General features: G+C 37.8%; 2 protein-coding genes across 3 annotated transcripts; both read right to left on the reverse strand.

Moving 5' to 3' along the window:
* Positions 1 to 568: 568 nt before the first annotated feature.
* On the reverse strand, positions 569 to 6,782 carry ndufa11 (NADH:ubiquinone oxidoreductase subunit A11). The gene is made up of 4 exons (XM_040129812.1): positions 6,646 to 6,782; positions 5,143 to 5,235; positions 3,408 to 3,530; positions 569 to 782 (listed from the first exon to the last, which is right to left on the reverse strand). Exons 1-4 carry the CDS (start codon positions 6,722 to 6,724, stop codon positions 670 to 672), a joined length of 408 nt encoding a protein of 135 aa, XP_039985746.1. The 5' UTR covers positions 6,725 to 6,782; the 3' UTR covers positions 569 to 669.
* A 697-nt stretch (positions 6,783 to 7,479) lies between these two features.
* On the reverse strand, positions 7,480 to 11,754 carry mrpl55 (mitochondrial ribosomal protein L55). 2 transcript variants are annotated; one of them, XM_040129377.1, is made up of 3 exons: positions 11,618 to 11,754; positions 11,043 to 11,160; positions 7,480 to 7,975 (listed from the first exon to the last, which is right to left on the reverse strand). In XM_040129377.1, the coding sequence occupies exons 1-3, from the start codon at positions 11,659 to 11,661 to the stop codon at positions 7,826 to 7,828; spliced, it is 312 nt and encodes a 103-aa protein (XP_039985311.1). In that variant the 5' UTR covers positions 11,662 to 11,754; the 3' UTR covers positions 7,480 to 7,825. The 2 variants fall into 2 exon arrangements, with proteins under 2 accessions (XP_039985311.1, XP_039985310.1); XM_040129376.1 differs by having other exon boundaries at positions 11,043 to 11,289.
* Positions 11,755 to 25,878: the final 14,124 nt, after the last annotated feature.

Consider the following 25,878-nt stretch of genomic DNA (forward strand, 5'->3'; position numbering starts at 1 on the left):
TAATCAATAAAGCATATGTACGCGCATCTCGTCCTCTGTGACCCTTTTCACCCTCCATACATATATACATACACAACCACGCACGTGTAAATCTGACTGGAGATTCCACCCTTAATATCCAGGTTTTTCAAAACAGGAAAAATCTTCTCACCATTACCATCTCACTGTGTTTTGTACCAAAAAATAATGTTCAGAAACCTGGATAAGGTATTTACATGCAACAGTATGCTGGTTTCTATTGGAGCACTCCAGGTAGCAAATCCAGGTTTTATCAAAAGTGGAATAAGGCCTTATCCAGGTTCCTAAGACCAGGACGTGATGTTTACATGTGCAACTAATCACCGAAATACTCCAAAAACCCTATCATAACCAGGATACTTGTGCACATGTAAAGGCACTGATGATAAAATCATTAAAAAAGATCTGTACACAAACAACAAAATTCAAACTGCAATTTTAGTGTGAATTTCAAGTCATTTCTTAACTTCCCCAAATCATTTTTGAACTCCCAGAAAATACAGCACTCCTGGAATTAAACTGAATATTGTTGTAAGCAACTGAGATGAACTCAACCGAACTGACTCAGAGTTTATTTTGTCATTTTCACAAGAACTTTATTACATTAACTCTTTTTACAACATACAGTTAATCTTACAGCAATCTTCCTCCTCATAGTTTGGGTGGTCCAGCTAGCTTCCATCCCTCCATCTTGCCAACTTTTGTGAAGAAAGCCAGTGTTCCCAGACCCAGACACGCTGACGTACCCGTCATAGCACTATGAGCTAGGGATGGATGGACACACACACACACACACAGAGCAGATAATATGATTTCATTTGGGCAAGAGGATTTTTACACTTAATCTTCCATAAAACAGTAATAAACAGTATTGATATAAAAAAAATTAAATTAATCCCTTTATTTGTCCCCAAAGGCTAATTGGTTGCATAGCAGTATTGGCACTTTTTGCTGGTGTGTTGTCACATTTCCTGCACAAAACTGACATCATGGCTTCCAACATGTGGAAACGAGATGAAGCGGACACTCATTGAACTATGGCCCTTCATCACTAGCAAGATGTAAACAAACTGGACATAATTTCCACTGAGTGAGTTCTCACGTTTTCATTGACTATTGTGATCACTTGCCCCTGACCCTGTGCACCCTCACATCTACATGCAAACAGTCAGGGACAAAAGATGTCTTGATTTGACCAACACATCAACTCTGAGATTTTCAAAGCTTTGTTGTCTGCACTTGCCCTTATTTGACCAGCTAAAGTTTAGTACATCTAGTAGTATAAAGATAAATGAAGGAAACTTTACTGTTCGGATGTGTAACGCAGACAGATCTACATATGCATCAAGGCTATATCTGCTCTCTGCCAAAAGGTACTTCTACTAAAGAAACTCATCAAAAAGAATCATGGGAATTAAACAAATGCAGGGGAGAGAGGGGAGAGAAATGAGAAATGACGACAAAGCTCCCTGGTTATAATATCATGGTCACATGATTACCTGGATTCCCAATGTGTGCAATACTAACTCTTGTTAATACAATTATGCAGACCTCAGGAAGAGTAGCTACTGTTATTACAATCTAATGGAAATTTAAACTAAAATAATATATATGAAAAGTTTCCATTGATGGCCAATTTTTCACCACAAAAACAGGACTTAAATCAACAAAAACTAAACAATAATGTAAAAAATGGATGAAAGGGCAAATGAATACTGTTTTAATGCAATATTCAACGACTTGCATCAGCAGAAACCTCACACTTCTTAATCCTGATTTGTAAAACCAACCCACCGCCCAAAAATGTCTCTTGTTCAGAAATTGATTTAGCTACTAACAATAATATAAAGCACTTTACATTCACTAATGTTCAATCACTATCAGTAATGTTATCTGGCTTTGCCTGTTTTTGGAAGAGAAAGATTTATGGACTGTATTAATCTTCAGTCCATTGAGTATTAGACAAGAAGTGGGAACAACACAGTTGGGACAAACTACAAAAACATGCAGGCTCGTACGCCCACATGTATAAAAAGGTAAGCTAAAGTAACATCATGAAGTGCTGTGGATATAACATTGTAACTTTTTGCCAGGTATCTTTTGTGTTGCTGTTAGAAGGAATGAGTAAGTTCCAAGATTAATGTCAGCAGTCCTTCACTTAAATCTTCCTTTAAAAATTTAAAAAAAAAAAAAAAAAACATCACTATGTTATCCAACATTGCACGCTCTCCTCTCAAGCTAAACCCTGACAGCAATCCCTTTCAGTGGACAACTGAGTGAATCAGCTTTTCGCTATTCATTTCGCTCGACAGTGTCTGCTCCTTCCTGCGTGGATGCAAAGAGGGTGCAAGGAGGAGGAATTGCATTCAACAAATGATAAATCTTTGTTCACTTAAGCATCATTTTGAGGAGGTAGCAGTTACTCATGATGCACAGGTACTTACCTGTCCTATAATGTCTAGAAATAAGTACGCAACAGTTTAAGAAAAAACACCTGGCACCTGATGACTGTTGCTCCAACACTGGTCACAGATCTATTTTGGTGTCAGGCTGTCACGTCAACAGACAATAAAAATGTGTTTATTAAAATATTTTTATTACTTGAAAGAATGAACCTGAGGGAGCAATGATATAAATTGTAAATGTTTTAATTAAAATCTATAGCCTCAATAGATTGTGAAAGGCTGCAGGTACAGTAACTCTGGTGGCCTTTTCAGACTGCCTGTTATTACATATAGTGCTAATAAAGTGAACAGCAGCCACAGTGTGGCTGTACAGGACTGTATGGCTGAGCCAAGATTCATATGAATGGAAAACAAAAGAAGAAAAAAAAAAAGCCTATAGGCTAATGAAGAAGAGAGGAAAAAATAAAAAGTTGCATGTTGGCTTGAGTGAAGTTTAGTGTTTTCACGATTAATTCATAATTCACGTCATAGTTTTATTTTATTAATAAATATAACTACAGAGCTACCACTGGTGTTAGTCCTGTTTCCAAAGGTAGTTTGCCTAATCTACAGTATTATAATCAAGCAATATTATTATTAATAAGACTGTGTGTTCCTGTCCCCACAGCAACCCAACAGTTCTTTTTACTATCCCCAGATCGGATGATCAATCAATAAATACATTATAATCGAATGGGTGATGCTGTCTGATTTAACAAAAAAAAAAAAATCGCACGTAGTATGTGGTGTTCCATGCTCTAAGCTCTTTCAGGAGCCTCCTTTCCCCTCATCTTCTCTGAGATGCATTTAAAGGATTGGAACATCTTCAATGATGGTGGACCTTGATCAATTTCAGGCTGAAGGACGGAGGAGCGAGGTTGAGAGGACGCATATTTAGCTGAACAGAAACTACCCAGTGTTTCCTCTGCATGGCCTCATACTTACTTCTGGCTCCCAGGAAGATCCCAGATGCACAGCCCCCAATGAAGTAATTCAGAGGGTCATTTGGAGCTTCACGAACCTGAGCGCTGAGACACGTTGCCATGCCAAAGATGGCTCCCATGGTGGCTGATACAACACAGACAGACACCCATATCAGCATTATAGAGAGCAACTTGTTGAATACATAGGTCAGTACTTCAGCTCATTTAAACCAAACTGTTTGAATCACATGACCAAGATTCTGACAGTGACACATTCATCATCGTTTGGTCTCTATACTCCTGCCCTTTGGACGTAAAATAAAACAATGAGGTTGAAGTGCCTACTTTCAGCTTTAATTTTAGGGTAATGCAGCAGGATAATATTAATGGAAGAGCCAAGCAGCCAAGGAGTTTTAAGGGCTAAAGTGAAACGTTCTAGACTGGCCAAGTCACTCACCTCGCTTCAATCCATTACATGTCCGGCAATAACTGAAGCTGGCTGCAGAACAGATACGAGAGCCCCAGCAGGATAGATACAAAGCGTGTTCTGATGTCCGTGGATCAGACAACCCAGGAGGTCAGTCATTGCATAGGATTGGCAACTAAATATTAAACAGGAGTTTTTTGTTGTTGTTTTCTTTAATTCCTACACTCTTCAGATATGGCTCAAATTAACTTTTAAAGATGGCATATAACTTTAGTTATTGTTTCATTTTGAATTCAATGTGCTTGACTCCAAAACAGAAACAACAACAAAACAAATGGCCTTCTACAAACACTGATAAACTGCACAGTAGTCTACAATGGAATAATTAAACTTACATCTGGAGTGCAGGATGTTTACATATAAATGAGCATCCATTACATTCAAGCCCTTACCAAAAAATTCACAAAATGCTGATTAAGCCTATCAGTGCCAGGTAAATCTCTGTATTTTGCAGTACACTGGAGTTTTACATCTGGTGTATGTGGGGACGTTCCCGCTCTGCACAACGGTAGCGATGCAATTTACGTCAACCAGCAAGTTTTCCAGAGCTTAAGAGGGGTGCAACTGTAGTGACGGAGAAGGGGTAGGCTACAGCAACTAGGAGTATGGCAGAGCATATGGCAAAAAAACCTAGGGAGCATCCAGGAAAAGTTTCTGATGCTCCAGATAAAAAAGAATCTCGTCTTTCAGTCTTAAAAAGGAAGCGATTCACAGTGAGGACAAACACAGATTACCACTGGTTTGGCTTATTCTCATCAGAGAGCGCTGAAAGAAGAGAAGGGATTCAGGGCAGACAGATGCCGCCTTACTGCTCTTGAACAGGTTGGTGTTTGGGAAATATTTGGAATATACTATGTGGCTATTACATTTACTATACCTAAATAATTAATTATTGTCTTGGAACTACGGATTTCTCTCTGCATTCGACAATGTTTGTGTAATTAATCGGTCAGAAAGGGAAGCGAAAAGTTACGCACTGCAGGTTTAGAACAGTTTGAGGTTGAAAACTAACCTGCTGATAGTTTAACAGCTCAGAAGGTGCTGATGATGTCTTTAAAGCTAGCATCTGTAATTTTTCTTGATCTATATACTATAGTGACCTGTCAATCTTGTGTTGTCATAATTGGTGGTGGACCAGCAGGAGAAATCTTTCATTTTTACAATATTAATCAGTGGGGTTTGAGACTTGTACTTTATGATCAAAAACGATACACTTTTGACCACACAACTGTTTACTTGTGGATTTTTGAATGATAACATGAAAATTTACCCATGGTAACAGTTGTGTTGGTAGCCTTCTGTAGTGCTGCCAATGCAGAATCAGGCTGGAATGCCACTATGTGATAGGCGGAACCAACCAGGCCTGAAAAAGTACACACAAAAAATACAAACACACACATTAAGAAACTTGAAATCATGCACACAGGGGTGAAATTTGTATCCTGTTAGATAGAGTCACATTGAACGGTGTCTGCAGTAGTGAGTAAGAAAGTTGTAAAGAACTCAGAGTTGTTGTTCTGAATTCTTTGTCAGACTCAGTCTTGTTTACTTATCAGATATTCCCTGATTTTGTTTATTTTATAATGTATTTTATTCACGCAAACGTGTTCTTGTTTGCGTTAAGACAACATTAAACACTGCTGAATTCCAAAGGTTTGGCTTAAATAGCTTAACTTTAAGTATTTATACATAGAGTTTATACTATGGATAAAAATACCATCCAGAACAATGAGCAACTTGAAGGGGCTAAAGGCCAGAATATGCACAAAGGATGAAAACTGCTTTGTCTGGTAAATGTCAAGCAGTGCCCCCAGTCCTCTCTTTTCACTCAGGCGCTCTGTGCTGGACCATCGGCTGTCCTGGGACCTCGCTCTTTCCCCTGGTCATCAGTGCCTCTCTTCCTTATAGCTCTCGCTCTCTCTCTCTCTCTCTCTCTCCTTCTGTGTGATGTTTCCTTCTCCTATATGTGTGAATGATGTGCTTGGTTTTGCTTCCTGTGTTTGTGTGTGTGTAAGCTGTTCTCTTTCCATGTCTTCATGCTGAAGAGGTCGTGTGGCTAAGATCATATCTGTTGGCGGAACCTGGAAGTTTTTTGATGCCCTCCCATATCATATTCTCCAATAATGTTCACAGTCTATAATATTGTCCTCCTAATTGTCCAATAGTGTAAATCTCTATAAAACTATGTTGTTTTATTCTGTACACACTGAGTTTGTGGCTGGTTGATATAAACCAGTGACAAACTCAACCAGTATGAGTTTGCAAGTTGAAGACTAAGGTGGTAATATATTCTTGTCATGTTTAATTGAAACTACTGAAGTTTTAGTGGTGAAAAATCGTTAAATTAGGTCAGTCAAATCATTAAACTTGAGATGCGAAACTGTCAAAAAAAAAAAATCAATCAATCATAGAAGTTAGTCTACTAACAGAAGTACTACTGCCTATTGTTACTTTTAGTAGTAACACACGTACTATTAGCTCGGGAATTCATACATTGGCTGCTTGTGGCTTAAGAAACAAAAACAAAACAAAACAAAAACAAAGAAACAAACACAGTAGTCAAATTCGAGCAAATAAAACACAACAAAATCCTTTTCGTTTAGTGTTTGTATTATAATCCGAAAGCATCTTGCTTCAAACCAGTCCTGGGCTAACCTGCTAGCTCAAACACTGTAGCATTACACACAGTTAGTTTGCTTTACCGGTCCAGCGCCAACAATCTGCATCTATAGACAGCACGACTCGGAATTGTTTTATCAATGCTGATATTTACCTAAGGCTGTGCCCAGTTTGGTAGTGATCCATGTTTTTTCGATGCAGTCCGTACCCTCTGGTAGGTCCCAGTACCCCATTTCGGACTTTGCAAGGACACACGCTGAGGAGTAGAATTCTCGCGAGAAATCCTTTCTTCATATGTTTTTGTCGGCTGGCAACCCAGTTTATGGGGCACTACCAACACCTACTGGAATGGAGTATGAAGTAGTAGCCTTGCACTAAACTAGAAAAAAGAAAAACACTGCGCTCAACCGGTTTCTGAATCAATTAAATTACTTTCTGTAACGAGGAGACCTCTTATATCACATTAGTTATTTTGCTTCCTTCAGTCAATAAGTTTCCTCCACCCTTTATGTGCACTAAAATTAGCACATTTGAACTGATTCTGGTTAGTGTATTTTAGTGTATAATTGAGTGCTGTATATTCTAACCTTACATGAAACATCTGCTGCCAACATACTATCTGAATCTTTCTGTAAATGTTTCCTGTTTTGCTATCACCACAGTAGTACTGTATGTAGACAGCCGTTTTTCAAATTTCAGGAGGGTAGAGAGAATATCTCTAAAAATCAATTAAATCCGTTAAGTCAGTGCTACCAGGAAGAGTTAACCAAAGGAATATGTTTTCGAGTAAAGGGTTTATTTAACATTTCATCTAATAGGATAGAGATGACAAGCTGCTGCTTTATAAAATAGTGAAAGTTTTCTGCCCGTCTTCTTTAATCGCCTATCTACTAGGGCATGTGCAGCCCATCAACATTTTTCAACAGCAGAATTTGGAGATCATCCAACAACAACTTTGTGTATTTTATGAAAAGTCATCACATGGACACAGCTTTAAAACAATTTATTAACATTGTTATGGTTTCCAGCATTTATAGGTTATATAGACTTCTTAGAAAGTAACCCAAGAGTCAAAGCAAAACTCAGCAGAGTTCCCCTTGCTACACAGGGTCTTCAGACTTTATGACATTAGTCTGAAACCCAGACTAATGCCATAAAAATGTCACTGGTCTGGGTTTCAGCATTCTGTTTGAAATTTTTGGAGGAGTCACTTTCTTTAGAATGAAAACGACCCAATTTAAACATACTCTACATGGACAAATGGAAGTTTCAAGTGAGAGTCTGATTTTTATGGATGTTTCCTCAGTCGTACTTTACATTCACATGAAGATAATTTATTTCTTTTTCCAAAAGTGGCTGTATTTGTCAACTTCAAAGTCGTCTTCATAGTGGACTGCCATCTGTTTTTTCATCTTCTTGACTTCTCTCTTTTTCTGTCGAGCTCGACGCTCCTCTTCAGACAGAGTGGACAGATTGACTGGCATCTTTCAAAACACACGAAGAGACACCAATAAACTTACAAAACATACTACAATCAGTGAAAACATATGTATAATGTCCTCTGTGGCTCTGGCAGAGCTTTGTCAAGTCTGAGAAAGTAACTGATGATGTCATAGTGATGATCATGGTTTGGCTTGGAGACTTCAGATCTATAAACAGAGCTCAACCCATTTGTGGATTTAGGATATCTGGGCTGTTTCCATTTTGTTTGTTAAATGTGTCTCTAGAAGTCCCCAAATTTAGGGAGACACCAAGATCAAAAAGTGGCTGATGGTATGTCACTCTTTTTCTAGTGGCAATGCCAATTTTGAGTGATACGCCACTTATTTGTTTTACTGGCCTTTGGCACTTAATAACAGTGTCACTCATGTTCCAATGTCATATATCACTACTCACAGGCATATATCAATTCTTATGCCACTGCGACCTGCCACTACTTATTATGATATGCTGGTGCTGTGTGCAAATTAATAATTGCTTTTCACTCTGTTTCACTGGTAGATACCACTGATATGCAGGTGAGCACAGTGAGCAAAATTCTGATTATTAAATTCAAATTATCATCCATTTTTTAATATCAGCACTGCTGTAAATTTATGGAAGTACAACGCTAAAAAAAAAAAAAAAAAAAAAAATCGCTGGAGTCCCCTTTAAAAGGATGCAGGAGCAGATCAAGGATCTACTTGGTAGCCACAGTGGCCCGGGGATCACTAACCAAATGGACTGGCACTGGACTTTATTGTTAGGATTAACAGAGAAAATGGCAGGTGTAAACAACCAGTTAATTGCTATGTACTCGCTATAGCAGAGATCCAACACTTCCAGGAACTACATACTATATGAAAATAAGGGGATTGACAGGTGGAAACTATTCATGAATGATGATGATGGTGAAAATAATCGACAATAACGATTTGGAATTAGCTTTTTAAAATAACAATATTTTTAAAGTAATATTTCATTTTATTTTATGTAATTTTAGATCTATTTTAAGTTTATTGTAGTTGTGCCTCATTTTGTGCCGACTGCTTTTAGTTTTGCATTCACTCAAGTGTGTATTCTTCCACAAACACTAGGTGAGGGTATTGTTTATAGTTAGGGGCAAAGGTTTGTTTGTGTACAGCACTGTAAATATTAAGGTACAAACTCTCATGTAAATAGTATGTGAATGTGTATGATGTATCATGAGCTTTTTTGATAATATAAACAGGTGTGCCTTAACATTGTAATACTCATTCACTGCACCTGCTTAAATGAAGACGAGCACATTTACAGTTAGGTACATAAGTATTTGGACAGTGAAACAATTTTCATAATTTTTTCTAATCTGTACACCACCACAATGGATTTGAAATAAAGCCATCAAGATGTGATTGAAGTATATTAACCGTTTAGGAATCACAGTCAATTCCCTCATTTTCAGAGGCTCAAAAGTAATTGGACGATTGACAATTGATCAGGTTCATGGCCAGGTGTGGCCTGTTCCCTCATTATTTCATGAAAAATAGAGCAGATAAATGGTCTGGAGTCGATTACAAGTATTGAATTTGCATTTGGTAGCTGTTCATGGGAACTCTGTATATGTGCAGTCCAAAGACACATATAGACTTAACTTAACTTTAGGTGTGGCCAATTCAACAATTTGGTACATTCTTAAAAGGAAGGAATGTTCTGGCGAGCTCAGCGACACCAAAAGGCCTGGAAGACCACAGAAGACAACTAAAGTGGAAGATCGCAGAATCCTTTCCTTGGTGAAGAAAACCTCGACAACATCTAGCAAGGTCAAGAACACCCTCAAGGAGATAGGTATATCATTGTCAAAGTCTGCAATCAAGAGACGCCTTTGTGAATGTAAATACAGAGGATTTACCACAAGGTGCAAACCAATGGTAACACTCAAGAACAGAAAGGCCAGATTAGAGTTTGCCAGAAAACATCTGAAAAAGCCAGCCAAGTTCTGGAACACGATTCTTTGGACAGATGAAACGAAGATTAACTTGTACCAGAATGTTGGGAAAAGAAGAGTATGGAGAAGAAAAGGAACAGCTCATGATCCAAAGCATACACCATCATCTGTCAAACATGGTGGTGGCAGTGTTATGGCAACGGGTTTGTATGGCTGCCAAAGGAACTGGATCTCAGGTGTTTATTGATGATTGATTGAAAACAGAAGTAGCAGGATGACTTCTGAAGTTTATAGGGCTATTCTATCTGCTCAGATACAGCCAAATGCTCCAAAATTGATAGGACGGTGTTTCACAGTACACATGGATAATGACAACACATGCTGCGAAAGCAACCCAAAAGCTTCTCAAGGCAAAGAAATGGAATATTCTTCAATAGCCAAGTCAAATCACCTGACCTAAACTCAACTGAGGATGGTTTTCCCTTACTGAAGACAAGACTGAAGGCGGAAAGTGCCACAAACATGCAGCAACTGAAGGCAGCTCCAGTAAAGGCCTGGTAGAGCATCTTAAGGGAGGAAACTCAGCATTATGTGCATTATGTGGGTTCCAGACTTCAGACAGTCATTGGCTGAAAAGGATTTTCATCCAAGTATTAAAAATAATCCTAATATTTATAATTATGTTCGTTCTTTTGAGCCTCTGAAATTGTGGGACTATGTTTAAAAATGGCTGTAATTCCTAAACAGCTAATGGGATATTTTTGTTAAAGCACTTGAATTAAAGCTGCAAGTTTACACTTTTATACAGTCACATGTTGATGGCTTTGTTTCAAATCCATCGTGGTGGTGTAGTGGCAAAATTATGAAAATTGTGTCACTGTCCAAATACTTATGTATATAAGTGTATCTCATGATTGTCTATCACTGTGTGTATTCTCATGCTGATCCAGATCCTGATAAAAATTTTTAAAGTTTTTTATTAATAAAACTGCATGAAAAAAAAAACATGCTGAAAACAGAAATTTCCTTTAAATAGAATCCATTCTAGTGATACATTTAAATTTTATTTCTCACAAATCAGTTGTTATCAAAAAGCTCTATATGGAAACAGAGCTTAAGGAGAGTTAAGGAGATGACGTACTAACCATGAGGATGCGTCTGGGTTCTTTGTATCTGATGTTGACTGTAGATCCATCAGACCGGACCAGCATCATAGGGTACAGTCTCTCATATCTCTGCCGACCACAGCGAATAACTGACGTCCTGTTGGAGTTGAGCTGAGGAATTTGAGTATGGAACAGTGAAGCCTGGCCGAACCGCGCTTTCTGTGCACGGAGTGGTAACACTGACTGGCATTTTATCCGGGTGAACACAGGACAAACACACCTGCACCTACATGCACACGACCACAAAAAAATATACTTTAAATGTCGGATGTACTAATGAAAAACAAGATTACGGGACATTTATCTCAGTTTCCTTCATGTACGTATAAAGCACATTTACTCTCCCGTAAGATTTTAGGTAACTTATGTTATTTGACAATAAACAATTCAATATTATACAATAAGGACTTCAACATTAGCGTTCAGTGAGTTTTGACGTGACCCTTCCTCTCCGTTAACTTGCAGAATGTTTGACAGCAACCTAACATGAGTCCTACTTGTCAGTGCTATACTTATCGACCATGCATTTCCAAACATTATTCTGCGAATCTTACCATGAAAACAGACTCTGCGGAGCACAAAGCTTCATCAGAAACATGTTCGCCGTTATGAAAATAGTCAACTAAAACTTGTCTTTCGGTCGTCTGACAAAAGTCGAGTGGTGGTGCAGTGATATACGCTTACAGGAAGCACTTACCTAGGTCAAAAACTGGAGTACACAGAACAAAAATCCTACCGAAACAATGTACAGCGCAGACTCGTTCCGACAAATTCAGATGGGGTAGAAGCTAGACAGAGCGGTAAGTTGGACATTTTCATCCAGTTTTTTAATTTTCAGTTACGATCTTTGAAATTTTGGACTCAGCGGTTTGCATAAATTATAATGAATGGGGTAAACGAAGCTCTCACGCTCTGTGTCAAGATGAAACAATCGTGCTGAAAAGGGTTCACTTTTATAAATATTTGATACTCCGACGTGGCGACATCTGCTGGCCAACTCCTTGGTAATTGCATTTGTATGGAAGGGTTAAATCCTAAATCTACGACCACGATGAAACAGTCAGAATACAAGTGGTTTTACTGCTTCCATTATTAAATTTTTTTGTTCAATAAAGCTTGTATTAGGAAAAGTGATCACTTTTAAACAGGGTCTACTGCCTGTTAACTGTCACAAAATAACAATAAACAGTACACATTATGGTTTGCAATGGGGTATACAATTCAAATAGGGATTTTTAACAAAAAACAGGTACTTTTATTTGCATTTGGATTTATGGAAAAGTGGATGGCGTCAATGTACAGAATGACCTCCTTTGTGAAAACCAAGAAGTGTGGCTTTTCACCTGTAAATTTGAAAATATGAATATGGAATTTGGACAACAAAATTAAATTAGTAATATACAGTTGAGAATTCAACTTTGTTTTATTATCTATGTTGCAAAACAGTACAAGATTCCAAAATAATGTAAAATTTTAATAAATACAGCTGTTATTCCAAAGCTTTTTCACAAAAGGGCAGTGTCAAAATAAATGAACACCAGTCTCATGGGATCTACAACATATTGTAGAGTGTATATCAATTTTCTTCTCTAAATTTTTTGAAAATATATCTTAGCTGAGTCAAGTCTAGGAAGTAAGCTTGAAGTAAGCTTCCTTGATATTGTTAATTATCAGATATCAATTCTAAAAAAAGATTATTCTGTAGAAAAGTCTTTATAAAATTCTGCTGTTATTTATCAGCACCAGGTGACTTGTTATTTTTAAGAAGACTAATTGCATCTGCAACCTCTTTGAGAGTAGTCGGCTTATCACATAATACAATTTCATTTTTACTGACAGGTTTTATAGTCAGGAAGTTCATAGACAAGTCAGCTGATATTTGGCAAGATTTATGATCATCTGTAATACTACCATTGATACTTGATCCGCTAATACAATTGTTCATAGAATTATGTTTTTTCCAAACTGAAAAATTGATCTAATAGAAACACATTTAACTCTTTGTCTATATGGTTCATCTGAATTAATTTGCAGATCAGCTAATTCAATTTTTTCTTCTTCAAGAAGATTGTTTGGATTTTTGTGAGATACATGAGAAATTCTTGTAACTACTTTAGTTACTTATTAGCTTTAGCTTTAGCTTTGTGGCTACCACAAAAATCTACCCACCTCAAATTTCAGCAGTCCCCAGTTAGTGCCAATCATTCCATATTTCTTAGCTCTTTCCAAAATTGTAAAATAAAATGCTGATGTGTTTCTAATATGAAGACAGAGGGACGTAGTTTGTTGACAGTTTTATGTTAATATACACTCATCTTGGCCTTTATTAGGAACACCTGTGCATCTGCTTATTCTCGCAATTATCCAATCAGCCAATCATGTGGCAGCAGAGCAAAGCATAAATGCAGATATAGGTCAGGATCTTCAGTTAATGGTGACAAAAAACATCAGAATGGGGAAAAAATGTTATCTCAGTTACTCTGACCATGGCGTGATTGTTGGTGTCAAATGGGTTGGTTTGGGTATTTCTGGAGCTGCTGACTTCCTGGGATTTTCAGTTACAACAGTCTTTAGAGTTTACTCAGAATGGTGCAAAAAACAATAAACATCCAGTGAGCACTAGTTCTGCAGAGGGAAATGCCGTGTTGATGAGGAAAGACAGAGGAGAATGTCCACACTAGTTGTAACTAGTTGTAACTAGTTGTAAAAGCAACAGTAACTCCGATATCCACTCTTTACAACTGTAGTGAGCAGAGGAGCATCTTAGACTGAACAACTTGTTGAGCCTTGAGGCAGATGCACTACAAAAGCAGAAGATGAGGCTGCAGTAGACACAGGTTCACCAAAACTGGACATCTGAAGACTGGAAAAACATAGCCGGGTCTGATGAACCTGGATTGCTGCTTAGTCACGCAGATGGTAGGGTCAGAATTTGGCATCAACAGCATGAATTCATGGATCCATGTTGTAATTGTGTAATCCATTGTGTAATGGTGTGTAATTGTGTGGGGAATACTTTCTCAGCACACTTTCGGCCTATAAATACCAATCAGTCATGGTTTGAATGCCACAGCCCATGTGTGTATTGTTGCTGACCATGTACATCCCTTAATGGCCACAATTTATCTTCTGATGGCTACATCCAGCATGATAACGCACCATGTCACACAAGTCCAGTGTACCTCATTGGCTTGCCCAGTCACCAGATCTGAATCCAATAGAACATCTTTGGGGTTTTGTATAGCAGGATATTGGAAGCATGAATGTGCAGCTGACAAATCTGCAGAAATAATGAGATGTTTTTATGTCTACATGGACCAGAATCTCAAAGGAATGTTTCCAACATCTTCTGGAATCCATGCCATGAAGAACTGAAGCTGTTTTGATAGCAAAGGGAGGCCCTATCCAGTATTAGTATGGTGTTACTAATAAAGTGCTCGTGAGTGTATATAGCCCTATGGCCAGTATCAACATCAATACTGTCTTTATTGAACCCATCAGATGTAAACAGTAGCTTTAATTTAGATTGCCTGTTTTATTGCTCCATGAGAAAAAAATTTTCTGTTCAGAGCTTCACTCTCTATTTATAAGATTAAATTTATGGATAACATAAAATTTTTTAAGGTGAAATGTGGATTAAATTTAATAGACTTGTCCACTTTTAACAAAACACTAAAAGTCACATGAACAAAACAGCAGCCACATTAATGTAGAACTTTATGCCTAATTATATTTTTCTCAGTTGGGTAGTCTGATTTTTTTTATTGCTCTGTAATTATAATCCTGATAAGATTCCAGTCAAATGACCTGAATTTCATAAACAGGGTTCACTGTCCTCGTCATCAATCTACAAATACGACTTTTCTCCACAGAATTACATTATATGGGACAATAGAGACATATTATTTAAAAATAAGTCTCTTTATATTTATAATTGAAGGAAAAATGATATTATTATTGTGAAACAATTGTTTAATAACAGAGGATCTTTGCTCGGTTACAGCAAAATCACTGTCTTTCTACAATCTACCCATCACAGCAAAGGACTGTGCTGCTATTTTTGATGCCATTCCCTTAGGTATCATCATTATTTTCAAAGGCTTCACGCATCAAGATTTAGGGGCAATACCATCATATAATCTATTGGATGCATCAGCTGCTAAGATTTGCTTTTCACTGACCCCTACATTTGCTTACATTTTTCAAAATGAAATTGTATCAATACCAAATGCTTATGTTTATTGGAATAAACAGGCAGATAAGATTGACTGTAATAAAGTAAGGTCCCTACCTCAAAGATATTTTCTCACTAATAAAGTGCAAAAAGGTGTATGTATGTATATTAATATTCAATGTATATTCATAGATGCTACCCTGCCAAGCCGTATCTAAAAATTTGCAGGCAGGACACAGAAGTGATTTTTTTTAGTATTGTCAAGAGATTCTGGAAACATGGACGTTATGCCCTGTCTTTCCCAACAAACCTCCTTAAGGTTTCCAATTTTTATCTTTGGTTATACTGATTTTAAGAAAGAGGACTGTGACTTTTTTGTGACTAACCTTATTTTGTTTCTAGCTAAATATTACATCCATAAATCGAAAGTTAATAGAAGCAATCCATCACTCTTTTTTCCTGAACGAAGCCAAAAACTATATTAAAATAATTTCCTCTTCTACAAAAAGAAGAAAAGTTAGAAAGTCAGAAAAGTAAACAGTTATGCCTGGTATAATACACCCATGTGCCTCGCTATCAAGAGGATTCTTGAAATACATCCATGGCCTTGCTTCACCATGTCAAAATCATGTGACCATCCCAAAAGAGGCCTTGTTACATCACACTTGTATTTTCCCAAGCTCTCTGCACCCCAATTTTTTTCCAAAGCATTTTAAGTCCATTGATAATATCTTATTAGCTGAAAGAGTTTAATAAGTATTTCCTGTGTTTAATGGCCCAATGTATTGCATGAAAAGATGTCTAAGTCTGTTCAAAAAGGACTCAGTGACTGTTGCAAAGACAAAAGAGTGATAATCACAACTACCACAACTGAATGCTTGTACTGCTACAAGTGGCAAGTGAGGAGTTTGAAGGTGAAAAACTTTCCTCCACTCCTGGTAACCTCTTGTAAACCACAGATCCCTAAGAAGCTGATTCTGTTTCAAAATCGTAGATCCAAATATGATGATGCTATGGCTAAGTGATGCCTTGGAGAAAATGATGGAAGCTGGCCATGGTGATATCATATAGACATACGGGAAAAAAATTAACTGCATTTAAAATGTGTGGAGAAAAGTGAGAAAATTTACCCTTTGCTAAGTCTTGCCCCGCCAACGGAAACTGGCCAGGTAATGTGATGGTTCACTCTTGTGCTCTCACTTTTGTGCTCTCACACTGTGCTCTGTAGGCTTTAGTTTCTATCTTTATCTTTAGATAGATCAAGCACCAACCGGTGCAAGGACCCTATTAAAACAGCTATTTATCTATTAGTAGTAATAGTAGGTGGTGCTATGACTATAACTGAATATTGGCACGTAGATGTCTTCAGGCTGGGACTTCTATCACACGTGCCTGGGCACCGACCGATGCCAAGACCTTATTAAAACTGCTGTGTTTATTATTATTATCAGGGCCCAATGCTAAATTGTGAAGCTTCTGAATTTTTTCGTTGAATGGCATGTTCTTGGCGGCACGGTGAGCTTCGATGTTTCGCCAGAAAAGAGGAAGTTGTTGTGATTCAAATCTACATTGTCCAATCTGCCCCAAACCTCACATGCTTGATAAGATACCTGGCCGGAAGACATCCACATGTCAATTTTCTATGATAGTCATAGCACTATTGGCAAGAGGAAATTACATGTGTTATACTTTGACATACTTCTCATCGGGTTGACCACATCCACCTAAAAATTGGTCAGAAACTACTTAGGACCTTAATGATGCTTCATTGCAAAAATTGTGAGATTTCATTGATCCGTATTGCCCTGTCGACGCGCCTAATTTCGATGTTTCGCCATTAAATAGGATGCTGTTGTTGAGGTGCCAGGGAAGCTCAAAAATCATGAAACCTGGTACACACATACTTACTAGTGCCACATTCTTGACACAGGAAATGTGCAAAACATCATGTCTGCCAACATGCAACTACACAATGGCAAAAGCAATTCAAACGTTTGCGCAGTCTCCGATAGTTGCAAAAGTGCACAGACAATCAACCAGCATCCATCAGCACCCCTGACATGCACAACGGTGCGAGGGACCGATCAGTGCTGCTTGCAGCTTTAATTTTAACACGTTCTTGCAACTGAGTCCGTTTAACATCCTGGATATATCCCTTAAATTGCATACTGTAGACCCTTACGTCTGCTTCTCTTTTTGTTTTTTCTTTCTTCAAAAAATTGGATAATATTTCTTCAGGGAGTGCAATTAGTGACATCAAGCTGTGGGTGCCATGCTAGCATCCACAGCTTGATGGACTAGCAGCAGCTAACAACAAAGGGGCGGGGCTTAGGGAAGAGTCAATTGGTCGGTGCCAGAATCTCATACTTCACAGAGTTCCTGAAAATAAAAAAGAAAATGTGCGCAAAGAGGTAATCTGTCTGTGCAAAGAGATACCATAGGAAAAAGAGAAGTTTATGCCATTGGGTAATGGCATAAATGTTCACAATCAGATGTTGTTCATCGCCTAATGGTTCAGGGATGCAGTGTGGAAAGCTACGAAGAATAATGATGTGCGCTTTTTTGTGGACCGTACCAAGGGGGATAGATTTAAAAAACACAAGAAGATGGGAAACTTGCCCTCTTTAATCATAGTAAGGCCTTTGTGAATGGGTCAGAAATCCTTCCACCTCCTACCAGACCATGACTGTTGCATGAGAAGCAACTTAAAAACTAATGTTGGGGTAACTGTGGTCAGTTTTTTAACCAAGTACACAAAGAGGAAACTAACATGCCCCCTAAGGACAAAGCACATACAAGAAAGAAAGTACAAACATTAAGGGAAACACAATCCAAATCCAGGAATGCAATAAATACCAAAACACACAAGAGTGAAAGCACAAACATTCAGATTTCTCTTAATGTTTGTGCATATGGGGTTGAATTTGTCTGTCACAAAAAATGCGAAGAAATGTGGAATCGCAAACCAACCAACATAAACAGCAAACCAAATTACTATCATTCAAATATATAACAAAGAGCTACAATGTTAAATGCAAAGAAATGTGATTTGTATCTAAAAATCACAGCTTGTATTACCTTTCTTTCGGTTTGAGTTTCTTACTTTTGGTTTGTGAGTCATTTTGTATGTTTGAATGGCTCTGACCCAATACCCACAGTTGCAGTATTTTCAAGTAGTTAAGCTCATGCACCTACTTATGTGATGTATTTCCAGCATCACTGGCCATAGTGCCCAAGTGCCTGTTAAGACTGCAAGCAAGTGGAAGTTAATCAGAGCTCACTGAGACACATTTGGTTAATGTTTATGCATACTACATCTATGGAGCTTGGATGTTTTGCTGGTTTAATTTCCACATAAGCAGACCGAATTGAAATGTGGGATACACATAGCTCTGAACACTGCTACGATGCGGTATTAGGAGAAGCTTGCTCCCTGTGTTTTTTCTCTTTAATTTATTTACTTGATAAATCTAAAATTTGGATTATCTCCTCATGCTCCTCCTTGCTCCTTGATGTTGTTTCCCCCTGAGCCAGGGTGATAACACTGGGTGGCTCTTTTGGGCCACAATTACATATTTTTGGTTATTCCCGTAGAAGTCTGGTTTGTTTGGTTTCCTAGTGTGTTGTGGTGGTAAGTAATCACAGCAGTCTCTCCATTTTGTTTGTTGCACAGTGGGGGTGTTATTTTTGAGTTTAGAGGTATATCCTGATAAGTTAGGCACCAGTTGAAATAGGTAAACATATATATCAGTAATACTGAATGGGGACACTAGTCCCTGTTGGGGTATACTATACAGTGCTGTTGGATTTGTTTGGCTGGTGGTGCTGCACAATGCTCCAGCACACCTCACAGAAGATAGTTGGGTATATTCTAGTTTTTTCGACGGGTAGTAAAGGTTATGGTTTACTATTGATGAAACTTGTCTGCAAGATGGCTTTGTTTCACTTTGTGTTGTCAAGGGAGACAGTAGCTTGTAGATTTCTTGGGAATCTTAAAACATGTTCCTAGGTTTCAGTTGTGGTTGTGAGATGTCTTTCCTTAATGGTCCGCCAACTTGAGAAATTGTTTCAGTCCTGTGTGCTATTTAAGGTTTGTCGAAAGATTCTGCTGGCCTTTGATCACTCCGATGGTTGCACAGGTTTTTTTTCATAAAAGGACATAGCGACAACTCTAGGAACTTTTTGGACAAACCTTACCTACTTTTACGTAGAAGGGAGTTGCCATAGCGCGAGGTCTGGCTTTCCCTCCGCAGGCACACCTCTGTCTGGTTTCAGTCAATGGACCACATGGCAGCTTCTAACTTTCTTTCTGAGTAATTGTTTTACAAGTTAATATAACTGAAATCACATCACAGCTATAGTTTTTAACTTTATGTGTATAGTGATTTTTTCAGATGACATCAGGGTTATAAAATTAGGATTTTAGCAGTGCGGAGATGCAGCTTGGAAATGGCTTGGAGGTGACAGCTGCTTAACATGTAGTCTTAATGAGCTGCGTTTCAGTCACTTTTTCATACTTGTTCCGTTGTCTGACAACAGAACAACATGTAAATGAGAACAATTTTATTGGGAATTTGGCTCTATTAAATTACTGTAGATGTGAGCACCGAAAGTAGTTGAGAAGGAAACAGATAAAGGGTGGTCCAGCCATATACTAGGTTTGACCTAGTCTTGTTCAATAGACTGGAGAGGGCTTTGGCTTCATATTATGCATTCAGATAATTTGGGGACCTGTTTTAATCTTCCCAACACCCATGTGGAACACAGCTGCAGATCGTGCAAGCACTAAGTGGCAGTATGAACTTACCTACAAGTCTACATAAAGTAGATTTTTGTTCTTTCTAAATTGATTTGATGGGTAATCTATTAAATTAATTATTTGTGCTTATATTCATTTTATAGTTACTACACTTGGTGACACTTGGTAACACTTGGTAGAAAAAAAATTACATTATTAATAATTTCAACCAACTCGCATCCCTGTGTTAAACAATCTTAAATAGCCTGGATTGTCCATCCACTAGATGGGAGTGTGTGCAACCATTGCGTAATGCAGACTTCCCAAAGTGATCCGAAAGATATGCATCCTATATCTTGGACATATCCCTGAAATTCTTATTTACAGCACGATTTATATGATTGATTGTTTAGTGAATAGGATAAATATGTTAAAGGAACAATGTTTAAGGTAATATATGATTTTTTCATGTAGGCATAGATTACATGAGTTAAAGGACATAGGATACTTGGGGAGTTGGTAACACAATTTGGAGAAAAGCAAGGTCGTCAAAACACCTGATATTCCCTAAATGAATTTAAATACTTGTTTATTTGTACAACCAATCTACTGTCATCAGGTATGGTGTTTAATTACTCTCAAAATGCACACACATAAAAAACACGCTCATGCACATGCTTGCTCATAGAGTTGACTTCGGAGACTTTGGAGGTGGGGACAGTGGCTAACTTCTCTGCTGCTTTGATTGGTCACTTTCAAAACCCATAGTCTCTGGCCTGGAGAGAGGCCAGGATCCCATTTTTAATAGTCATAATGACAATTGTTGATATCCGTAATTACATTTTTACTGGTCAAAATGTATTTTGGATATTCAAAAATACATTAAGGATATCTGAAATGGTTTTTCATTTTTGATGTCTGATATAAAAATTCTGACTTGTAACAACTGGATAGTATGTATTTGAAATGGGCGTTTTTCCTAGTAGCAATTCCACTGCCCATATCCAGTTGTGGATAGGGAAAACTGCGTTTATCTGAATTCTCAGCTGCCCTTTAGATGTCCATTTTGTCCAGAGCAATTGTGTTGACATTACTATTAAAAATTAAATTTCAAATGAAATGTAATTTTTGCAGTAGTCATACAATGCAGTAAAATTAAGTTCCATTTAGCAGTAGTGTTACAGGCAGAACAGGAGGGACCATCCAAAAAAATTTGGCACACACCCTGAGCTTAGTCCCAGACCTTGTCAGCTCCTAGAAACACAACTGGTTTACAAAGATTGATTTATAACTACAAACTTTGAAATTATTTCCACTTTACAAGTGCAAAATCTTATTGATCCTAATTTGAGCCCATAGAAAACCTTGTTTAATCACTGATCTGACCTTGGCAGTTTCTTGCACTTGAACACCTTTAATGAAAAGTTTGACATAGTATGCTTTTACAGGGAATTAATCCAAATATGTAAAGCAATACCATTTCCCCTGGTGCGCTTGATACAAAAGACTTGATACAATTCTTCCAGATTTAAACTGGCCTGTTGTTCATTATTGTTAAGAAATGTAATAACAAGTTTTTTCATGATTTGATTAGAAACACAATAATCAGAATATGTGAGAATCACTCAGATAAATACTCAAAATATTTAAAATAGCCAATTTCTCCCAAGGCTAAAAAGTACAATTTAAAATTATAGTTACGGTGACCCTTAAGGACAAAGCACATACATGGGAGCACTATTTCCTAATTGGAACAGAAACATTCTTGTTGACATCAAAAGCTCAGCTGGGATCTGGTAAAGAGACTTTTACTTACTTACTGAGATGAGACTGTTCTCCCTGGGACAACAGCACACATGCACTGGCTTCACATCTCTGTAAAAGTTGGAGAAAATCTTCAAAAGACATTATTTGGATAAACTAACCACATACTTGAAAATTAAATGGTTTGATGGCTACATAAGCACCACCGGACTGCATTCTTTCCCTTCAGACCCTTATATGGCTTGGCAGTGGTTGCAGATGGAAGGAGATCCCTTGATAACAACACACTGTTATGTACATTTGCAAACTATATGCTTCACTCGAGGAGCTCAGGTTTTGGGAATTGGCTTGAATGGCTTGATTTGATAGTTTGGGACCACCATGGTCCTCCACCACACTAATGTCCACTTTAAAATTTACACTGTTCGAGTTGAAAGGGGCTTTGACTGGTAATGGTAACTCTGCTCCTGAACAAGATCAATTATGTTATACAATATTGAACCGTTACATGAATGTTCTTGAATGTTCTTTTAGGTTTGTTCAACATGATTCGGAATGAAAGAAGGCCCCCTAATTGTTGGAAAATTGCTTGATACTTCCATTTGTTATACCAGGTTGTAACCAAGTTGAGAGGTTAGTGAACCCAGGTAAGCTTGTAAATAAAGACAAATGTGGATTTTAGTCTAAGATGGGCAGCTTTATTGGCACAAGGGTAAAATAACAAGATACTTAAAAACAAAACCTTAATAACATTAATTCAAATCTTACAGAGGGTACCAAAAAACTGTCACCAGTTATCTTTAGGTTTGCACTGAAAAAAAATCAAAAGTTGTGGATGGTGTTCATGGCATTGGCCCAACTAAGAGAGAGTCTAGATCCCCACAGTTGTGTACAACCACCAAAACACACACACGGCAAACCAAAGAGAGTTAAATATGCAATATCCACCATACAGGGGGAGGGAGGCTACAACAATTCAGCAGGATGGAAAGAATTAAAAAAAAAAAACTTGACTAAAAGAGCTCTGCATAAATATGGCAAAATTAAAACCTAGCGAAAACCATTGTAGAAATACAATGTATGGTTTAGTTGGGGTCCTGCTCATATGGACATTAAAAGAAATTAACAAGCAGATAAATTGGCAAAGAGGGCTATTAAATTATATGATAATCGAGTAATAAAAGCAGCTTATGGTAGAGGAGAAGCAAAGAATCTAATCAGAACAGCCATGGAACTGCCTGGCAGTAGGAATGGGATTCAAGGAGAGAAGAAGTGATCTTTGCATGGCTAGGCATGCAGGTTCAGATTCAACGCTATATTTAATTGAAAAAAGTCCTTCAAATCTTTGCCAAAACTTTTAAACACATTATCGTGCACTGTAGTAAATATAATTCAGATAGGGAGTTGTTTGTTTTGTTTTGTATTGTTTGGTTTTGTTTTGTTTGGTTTGGTTTGGTTTGGTTTGGTTTGGTTTTTTGTTTGTTTGTTTGTTTGTTTGTTTGTTTGTTTTAAACCAGCCAGTATTCAGGAATGAATTTACACACTCCAATACAATATGCCAATGTACACCTTCTACACTGGTCTTAATGTATGGCTTCTAAGAGGGCTATCTTCAAGTTGCACGGTTTTACTGTCAAAGTTCCATTGAGTTTTGCATAGAAAAAACACACTCATATGAAAAAAAACAGCAAGTATGGTAAGGATGTCCTTAATCTTGTGGATTTCACCACATTAAACCACACTTTTAACATTAACTGGATTAGGTGTTATTTTACATGTCCTGCCTAATGGAATTTTACTCCCTACCATGTCTTTTCTTCGATTAGTTGTCTTACGTTTCAGGTATTATGCACAGTTTTAATGTTGACGTGAATGTTCAGTACAGAATCTGCAGACTGTTCTTCGGTTGCAGCATAACAATCCCTTTTTATTATTTCCACCATATATAATTATGACCTTTCTTTCAGTTTCTATCGATAAATACACTACTTACAGCTACTTACATATTAGTCATGAGGCTCGAACACTCCAGGTAGGAAGGTGGTCTACTCTTCAGATCAGGAAGGTGTTAGATCAGGAAGGATTCTCGCCTTTGGAAGAGCTGCCGTCTTTGTTCCACTGCTCTTCCGTTGTAGTATCTACAAAAGCCACATTAAATAATGATCTTCCTGACAGCCGAATTGGTATTGAAGAACTTAGACCACTTTCTGTCCACCATTGCCCAGATTCTGGTGTACATGATAAAGAATGAGCATAGCAACATAATGATCATTGGCGAGGATCTCTCTGTTGAGAGACCTATGTTTCATTTCCATCTTGAATCTAAAATAGTCGGTCTCCACACACCACTGTAGACCCAGTGATCTTTCCACTGGAAGTTTGTCTTGGTCCAGATCCAACTCCTTTAGGTCTCTGGCCCTTTGATCCTCTAGGATGGCCTGCAAAATGACATGACCATTAGTGATCTATTTCCTCAAGGTGAGGCCCCCCTTCTAGCACAGAGCAATAAGATCTCTTATCTTTTGCAGAACTTCTCCTTCAATGACTGAGCTCTTCAGACAGTCATCCCATAGAAATTGTGTTTGCAGATTGAAGCACTGCAGCCGAGAACTCAGAATGGTTATTATCAGCAGTTTTCCTCAAGGCATAGCCTGTACAAATGGGGGATGAAATAACACTGAACAGCTGTACAGTCATTTTATATTCCACAACCCCCTCTTGGCAGCTCCATCTGGCCACCAGAGAAAGCGAAGAAAATCTCTAGCTTCATTTGCTGTTCAAGATGCTCCTTAAAATGTCCACAGTCAAACACCACACAAAGGGACCCTTTCATCGGATGCTGGACACCATAGTAAGGGATGTACCACACCTTCCCATTCCTACAATGCAGTTGTTGCTGAGGTACCTGCTCTGCATAGGTCTTACTAATGAGCTTGTTCATATACCCTGCATATTCCTGGTGCAAGTGTTTGTTGTTAAGGAACCTTTTCCTCAAACCCTGGATCCTTTGCTTAGCCACTGCAAAGTTGTCAGGCAGATAAGACCTCCTTGTTCTTGAAGGGCAATTTCAAACAATACTTCTCATCCTGAAGTAGTGCTGAGTGCTTCATGATTTCCAGAAACTCAAGGTTTTCTTTGGACATTTCCTTCTCCTCCGCACTTGAATTTGTGGTCTTACTGATTGGTAAGCATTTCTTCCAGTTCACACTTGGAGATCCTGTTTACTGTAGCAGAGTTGTTTGAGTTGAGTTGTTTCAAATTCAGGTTCATCCCCAGCCACTTTGACCAGACCAGATATTTTGATAGAAATACGACAAATATTATATAGAATTAAAATGATGTGGATATCAGCACATGTTGAAATGAAGGGGAATTAATTAGCTAATAAAGACACAAATGAAGAGTTTAATTATGCATAGAGTGAAGGAAAGGTGGCAAAAGTAGTAGTGGGAAGAGAGGATGGGACAATGGTTTCATAGAAATCAAAGAAAATTTGGAGAAATGAGATGTACATGAAAGAGCAGGAGAAAGGAGACAGTAATATCCAGGAAAGTTACGCACCTTGGTTTGTGACCACAGTGTCCCTTTATTCATTTCTCTAATTATTATCTATTATTACCTTTGATCACAGTTATTAGTAAAGTTCTTTTGATATTAGTAGGCTAGTGTCTGTGTTCACTTTTGTTCATTTATGCTTTTATTTTGTTCATTTTCACTTTTATTATTTATCTTGATTATGATCTAAGTTTTATTGGTTCAGTTTTATTATAATTCTGAAAAGTGGACAAAGCTACAACAGAAAGCATGTGACAAATAAACTTGGAACTTGAACATGAGCTTGTTAAGTTGTAGTCGAACAGGACTAAACAGCAGATTATTTAAGGTAGGAAAACAAAATACAGGAGGATTTGACTTTGGTGGACAAAGTCATGTAATGCTTCGCTGTCTCAGTTATGAAGAGAGAGGAGACCTAATTCAAATCCTCAGAGTGAGAAAATTAAACTTAATTTTGTGTGTAATTTTGCAGAGAAGTTCAGGAGATTAATGTTATGCTATCTATTTTTGTTTCATTATCTTAGGAGAGTAAATTTGAGAGTTTTTTGTTATTCATTAGTTTCTTATACTACTACTACTACTAC

The sequence above is a fragment of the Xiphias gladius genome, chromosome 6 (genome assembly GCF_016859285.1).
Source record: "Xiphias gladius isolate SHS-SW01 ecotype Sanya breed wild chromosome 6, ASM1685928v1, whole genome shotgun sequence".
NCBI lineage: Eukaryota > Metazoa > Chordata > Actinopteri > Istiophoriformes > Xiphiidae > Xiphias > Xiphias gladius.

Excerpts from the sequence above, each read along its gene's own strand:
- ndufa11 (XM_040129812.1), bottom strand. The coding sequence starts at position 6,724 with ATGGGGTACTGGGACCTACCAGAGGGTACGGACTGCATCGAAAAAACA. Across the intron at positions 5,236-6,645 it reads CAAACTGGGCACAGCCTTAG|GCCTGGTTGGTTCCGCCTAT; the intron begins GTAAATATCAGC and ends GTACTTTTTCAG. Across the intron at positions 3,531-5,142 it reads CAACACAACTGTTACCATGG|CCACCATGGGAGCCATCTTT; the intron begins GTAAATTTTCAT and ends GTGTTGTATCAG.
- mrpl55 (XM_040129376.1), bottom strand. The coding sequence starts at position 11,661 with ATGTTTCTGATGAAGCTTTGTGCTCCGCAGAGTCTGTTTTCATG. Across the intron at positions 11,290-11,617 it reads CCGCAGAGTCTGTTTTCATG|GTGCAGGTGTGTTTGTCCTG; the intron begins GTAAGATTCGCA and ends GTGTGCATGTAG. Across the intron at positions 7,976-11,042 it reads AACCCAGACGCATCCTCATG|ATGCCAGTCAATCTGTCCAC; the intron begins GTTAGTACGTCA and ends GTGTTTTGAAAG.